The 6,778-nt window shown below is 40.1% G+C and overlaps 1 protein-coding gene across 1 annotated transcript; it reads left to right on the top strand.

Annotated features, from left to right (window-relative positions):
* Nucleotides 1–2,578: 2,578 nt before the first annotated feature.
* LOC132600327 (proline-rich extensin-like protein EPR1) lies at nucleotides 2,579–4,732 on the top strand. Its single transcript, XM_060313391.1, has one exon. It carries the CDS (start codon nucleotides 2,579–2,581, stop codon nucleotides 4,730–4,732), a length of 2,154 nt encoding a protein of 717 aa, XP_060169374.1.
* The last annotated feature ends 2,046 nt before the right edge of the window (nucleotides 4,733–6,778 follow it).

Below are 6,778 nucleotides of genomic sequence, written 5' to 3'. Positions count from 1 at the left end.
ACCGGGCTCAGGAATTAAAAAAAAAAAAAAAAACTTTTGAAACTTATAGTTTGAAATAAACCATAAGACATTTGCATGACTCCCAATGATAAAATGAGAATATGTTAAAATTACTTCCCAAGACATCTGTCATTTCTTTAAGGATAGACTAAACAGAAAAGAGATTCACATAAAATGAAATAGAGAGGTAACACTAAACATGATTGAACTAACTGTACGCTTCAGATTAGCTATACATAATAAGCTTTAAACTAAAGTTTGTGCATCACAAATATTAGGAAAACATCTTGAAATGCAACTAAGTAATCTTTAATTAAAGTATCATTTGATCATCTTGAAATCAGATGCATTGCAATTTATTATACTTCACTGAATATCTAACTTATAGATTAAAAAAAAGTGCTTTGAGTACTCTATATACATTTTACCACTAGCCTTCACCTCAGCACCCAAGAAACAATCTCAGATTTGATTTACAGGTTTACAATTCAATTCAAGAAATGTCAACAGTTTTAAACTTCATTTAATTCACGAAACTTCAAAAGCTTTACGACTCTACAAAAGTCTAAAACAGTGCTAATCTCCAAGCCAAAGGTAGCTGAATATCTTTATTACCTTCTTATCTCCAACTAACCAACTTATTTACTCATTCAGTAATACAAAGGAAAACCAGGCAAATTTTCAAAGTTACTTTTCCCACTATGAAAATCTGACATTCGTCTTCACAAAGCTTTAGACCATGCAGAAAAATCCAATGCTAAAAACACCGTATTGACACGAATTTGTAACTGAGAATGTGTTACAACACGGTGTTTTTAGCATTTGTGTCACAGTACTACTGTGAAGAAATGTAAACACATTAGAGCTCACCTAAATGATTGTTAATCGCCTTACGTGTCACAAACCGGAATAATAAAAATCACAAAACAGATACCAAACACCGTGTGGAACACAAAAAAAGACCCTCTGTCAAAATTTCATCTATCACATCCTTTTGTGAAGAGGGATGCTTAGTCTTATTCAATTGGAATTTAGTATCTAAGATGTAGAAGTACTCCTCCGTCCCATTTTATGTGACAATGTCTAACAGGACCCGGAATTTAAAAGGGAAGAAAGACTTTTGAATCTTGTAACCTAAATAAGCTACTATACATTTGTGTGGCTATAAACTAACTCGTTAAAGATAAAAGGAAAAAGTTTGAAATTAAATTATTTCTAAATATAGAATGTGTCTTTCTCCTTAGAAAAAACCAAATTGAAAAGTATGCCACATAAAATGCATAGAGAGAGTAACACAGAACATAACATAAATTTGTGCATCACAAGCTCTCATCTCTCCACTACCATAAGAAGAATCAAATTGAAATGAAACCAAGTATTAATCTTTTAATTATGTTTTTGAATGTATCATTAGATCATCTTGAAATGAGAGAAATTGCTACTTATTATACTTTTCTAAATACCTATCTTATAGACTAAAAAAAGATATCATTTCTGCTTTTAGTACTCTGCGTGCACTTATCTTTGATGCATGAAAATTTCATCACTCACATCCTTTTGAAAAGAACGATTTTTAGTCTTATGTAATCAATTGAAATTTATTGTGTAAGATGTGGAAGTACACTTTGCACCATTTTATGTGAATGTTTAACTGGGTGCGGGAGTTAAAAAGAAAGAAAAACTTTTGAAATTTGTAGTCTGAAATAAACCATAAGCTCCGTCAATGATAAAATGAGAAGTTTAATGTTAAAATTGTTTCCCAAGACATCTGTCATATCTTTAGGATAGGCTAAAATGAAAAGAGATTCACATAAAATGGAATAGAGAGTTGAACACTAAACATGATTGAACTAACTGTACGCTTCAGAGTAGCTATACATAATAAGCTTTAAACTAAAGTTTGTGCATCACAAATATCAGCAAAACATCTTGAATTGCAACTATGCAATCTTTAATTAAGGTATCATCTGATCATCTTGAAACCAGATACAGTGCAATTTGTTATACTTCACTGAATATCTAACTTATACATAAAAAAGTGCTTTGAGTACTCTGAATACATTTTGCCACTAGCCTTCATCTCAGAACCCAAGAAACAATCCCTGATTTGATTTAAAGATTTACAATTCAATTCAACAAATGTCAACAGTTTTAAACTTCATTTAATTCAAGAAACTTCAAAAGCTTTACGACTCTACAAAAGTCTAAAACAGTGTTAATCTCCAGGCCAAAGGTAGCTTAATAATGACTGAATATCATTATTATCTTCTTATCTCCAACTAACCAACTTATTTACTCATTCATTATTACAAAGGAAAACAAGGCAAATTTTCAAAGTTACTTTTCCCACCATGAAAATTTGACATTCGTCTTCACAAAGCTTTAGACCATGCAGAAAAATCCAATGCTAAACCTCCCTCGCTTCGACACGAATTCACAACTGATAACAGTGTCTCTCAAGTTCTGCATTATAAAAGCTCAGGTGTAGCATCTCAATTTCTGCACCTCAATCACAGTACTACTGTGAACAAATGTTAACACATTAGAGCTCACCTCAACGATTATTAACTTTCATACAATGAAAAACTCATCGACTCCATTTAACAAGCCATTCTCTGTTTCTTTACTTTTTCTTGTGTTCTTGTTTTCCGGTCTTGACAACTTGAGTCTTGTTTCTTCTTCTTTTTCTCGTTCCACAGTTCTTGCAGGTGAAGAGCTTCATTTTCGTGGAGATGTTTCCAAGAACTGTGTGGAGGGAGCAAGATCCGGTTACCTATGTTCTGGGGTTAGCGATAAAGTTTCTCCGTCCTCCTATGGAACTCCCTCAAGTCCACAGAGAAAACCTCCAAATGTACCTAAACATCCTTCTCCAGCATATAGGCCCTCTCAGAAGGTGCCTTATGCAAATTATCCTCAACCAAAGGTTCATAGGAGATCATTATTGAAATTGCTACCAACTTCAAGTTATGGTCAACCTCCTCCTGAATCTCCACCACCACCTGTTGAAACCCCGCCTTCACCACCCGTTTACAATCCTCCGCCAGTAGAGAAACCACCCCCACCGTCTCCACCACCCGTTCACAAGCCTCCACCAGTAGAGAAACCACCCCCACCATCACCACCGTCTCCACCACCCGTCTACAATCCTCCGCCAGTAGAGAAACCACCCCCATCATCACCACCAGTAGAGAAACCACCCCCACCATCACCACCATCTCCACCGCCCGTTTACAAGCCTCCGCCAGTAGAGAAACCACCCCCACCATCACCACCATCTCCACCACCCGTTTACAAGCCTCCGCCAGTAGAGAAACCACCCCCACCATCACCATCGTCTCCACCACCCGTCTACAATCCTCCGCCAGTAGAAAAACCACCTCCACCATCACCACCATTAGAGAAACCACCTCCACCATCACCACCACCCGTTTACAAGCCTCCACCAATAGAGAAACCACCCCCACCATCACCACCGTCTCCACCACCCGTCTACAATCCTCCGCCAGTAGAGAAACCACCCCCACCATCACCACCGGTAGAGAAACAACCCCCACCATCACCACCGTCTCCACCACCAGTTTACAAGCCTCCGCCAATAAAGAAACCACCCCCACAATCACCACCAGTAGAGAAACCATCCCCACCGTCACCACCCGTTTACAAGCCTCCGCCAGTAGAGAAACCACCCCCACTATCACCACCGTCTCCACCACCCGTCTACAATCCTCCACCAGTAGAGAAACCACCCCCGCCATCACCACCAGTAGAGAAACCACCCCCACCATCACCACCGTCTCCACCACCCGTTTACAAGCCTCCACCAATAGAGAAACCACCCCCGCCATCACCACCGTCTCCACCACCTATTAACAAGCCTCCGCCAGTTGAAAAACCACCCCCGCCATCACCACCTTCTCCACCACCCGTTTACAATCCTCCGCCAGTAGAGAAACCACCCCCGCCATCACCACCATCTCCGCCAGTAGAGAAACCTCCGCCAGTAGAGAAACCACCTCCGCCATCACCACCGTCTCCACCACCCGTTTACAATCCTCCGCCAATAGAAAAACCACCCCCGCCATCACCACCGTCTCCACCACCTTCTTACAAGCCTCCTCCAGTAAAGAAACCACCCCCGCCATCACCACCGTCTCCACCACCCGTTTACAAGCCCCCGCCAGTAGAGAAACCACCCCCGCCATCACCACCGTCTACACCACCCGTTTACAATCCTCCGCCAATAAAGAAGCCACCCCCACCATCTCCACCAATAGAGAAACCACCCCTGCCATCACCACCTGTGTACAAACCTCCACCAGTAGAGAAACCACCCCCACCTCCACCAGTAGAGAAACCTCCGCCGCCATCACCACCATCTCCACCACCCTTTTACAAGCCTCCGCCAGTAGAGAAACCACCCCCGCCATCACCACCGTCTCCACCACCCGTTTACAAGCCCCCGCCAGTAGAGAAACCACCCCCACCATCTCCACCAGTAGAGAAACCTTCCCCGCCATCACCACCGTCTCCACCACCCGTTTACAAGCCTCCGCCGGTAGAGAAACCACCCCCGTCATCACCACCATCTCCACCACCCGTTTACAATCCTCCGCCAGTGGAGAAACCACCCCCGCCATCACCACCATCTCCACCAAGTCCACTGCCACCTCCACCAAGTCCACTGCCACCTCCTAGCTCTCCAGGGTATGGAAGTCCTCCACCTTCTGGTTAACATTAAATTTTAATAAGAACTACGTGTAACAGCTGGAGTTGTATCAACTGTATTACTTTTGTTCTCAAGAAATTTGTGATAGAAAGCGGAATAATAAGACAGTAACATGCTTTTATGTCTCTGTTTTTCCTATTAACTTGTTCTTAGTTTGAATAATGAAATTTCATATAGCCTTTGAGTTATGTAATTTCACAGTTGGAAGTGGTTAATATGTTCATGAATAAAAGGAGCAACAAAATTGATTTATCACTATTTCGTTTGATGCTTTCATATGAAAAGAAAACCTTCACACGCAAATGCATTTGTTGACTTTAACTCCTACACATTGACTGTCAAATTCTTTTGCCACTAGGAAGTTATTCCCATTAAGTAATTGCGTGTATTACTTACAACAAGTGAAGAAAGTGATCTGAAAAACAAGGCAAACGACCTTTTATAACAAATTAAAATGCATGGATAGTATAAACATTCCATTACACGGTCAGTCAGTGGCGGAGCTAGGATTTTCTGTAAGGGGGTTCAAAAATATGAAGAAGTAAACATACGAAGAAGCCAAGGGGTTCAATACCTACCATATATACATAAAAAAAATAATTTTAACCTTCAATATACACTATAATTTTCTGCCGAGGGAGTTCGGATGAACCCCCTCGGTTACACTTGGCTCCGCCCCTGCGGTCAGTATACCGGCGTCGCGCTCTCCAGTGTAAAGGATTATCATACTATTATTATATTTTAATTTGTAGAAAATAACATAAATTATTTTTCATGTTACTAATCCCACTTATTATGAACAACTACTTGTAGATATAATTTAGGAAATCTGAGTCTATAAAATTTCTTTTGCATTGTCGGCATTTAGAAGTTAAACTCTTAAGTTAAATCCATTTATTTTCAGTTTAACTTTTATATACCAACTGTGTAAATATTTTTACACTATCAAATCACTTGAAAAGTAGTTTAAGGTAATTACATACAACAACTGGAGTTAGTAGTAAAATATAAAAAGTTCCAAGTGGAGCTCTACTTTCGTTTCAAAGCATGATCCTTATGCATTGTGTATCGAGTTGCCCTTATGATCCATATGCTTTGTGCATCAGGATGCCCTTGTGATTCATATGCTTTGTGCATCGAGATGCCCTTTTTTTTAATGATCCATATGCTCAATATTTTACCTTGTAGAACCAAAGACAACCAACTACTTTCTTCCCGCTGGTTATTCCTCTATTTTCCAAATGTTATTAGCTTCTAGTACTGGTATCTCTTTCTCCATAGCTTCTCTCTATCAATGATCTTTTACAGCTTGTGAAAAGGATTTTGGCTCGCTATGACTTGAAATAGCATCCCCACAAAATGCTTTGTGTATCACATACAATACAAAATTCTAGAGGATGAGGATTACCCAAAGAGATTGTGGGCAGTGACATGACATGCAAGCTTAGGCTTCCCAGAGGCAGCATGCGTATATAGTCTTCAAGATAAGCTGGGGTCTTTCATTCTAGCTGTCCCTGTCGGTGCAGTCAATCTCATTAGTTGTCTGTTGTGCTTCTGGGTGGGGCCATCAAATTTGTTCTCCTCGTTTATCTTCACCATGATGTATGCATGTCACCTGTTTCCAGTGGCGGAGCCGGTTGAACACCCTTCGCCGAAAAATTATACCGTGTAGACATATCAATTATTACGTATTACAGACATATATTACATATTGAACACCCTTAATATATAGATTATATGAATTATTTCTTTTGTTCTCTGCTTGGCTTAATCGGAAAGAGAATTTACCTTCATGGAATACAACACCCTCGAAACCAAAAATTGTTTTGTGTTGACCTCATAGAATCTCCATCCCTTCTCCTTCTACCCTTATGGATACCCGATAAGGATACTTTTTGCTGCTCTCTCATCAAATTTAACGCTTGATCTGTGCCAAGTGTGGGCATTACAGAGACAAGCAAACACCCTTAAATGACTCATTCTTGGCTTCTTATCAGATAGAATTCATAGTGTTTTTCCAGCATTAAATAGTATTCGTCGGAAGCCTATTAA

The sequence above is a fragment of the Lycium barbarum genome, chromosome 6 (genome assembly GCF_019175385.1).
Source record: "Lycium barbarum isolate Lr01 chromosome 6, ASM1917538v2, whole genome shotgun sequence".
NCBI lineage: Eukaryota > Viridiplantae > Streptophyta > Magnoliopsida > Solanales > Solanaceae > Lycium > Lycium barbarum.
Note: the sequence above shows the minus strand (reverse complement) of the source record. Positions and strands in the feature narration are given on the sequence as shown.

Coding starts and splice junctions, on each gene's coding strand:
- LOC132600327 (XM_060313391.1), top strand. CDS start 2,579: ATGAAAAACTCATCGACTCCATTTAACAAGCCATTCTCTGTTTCTTTA.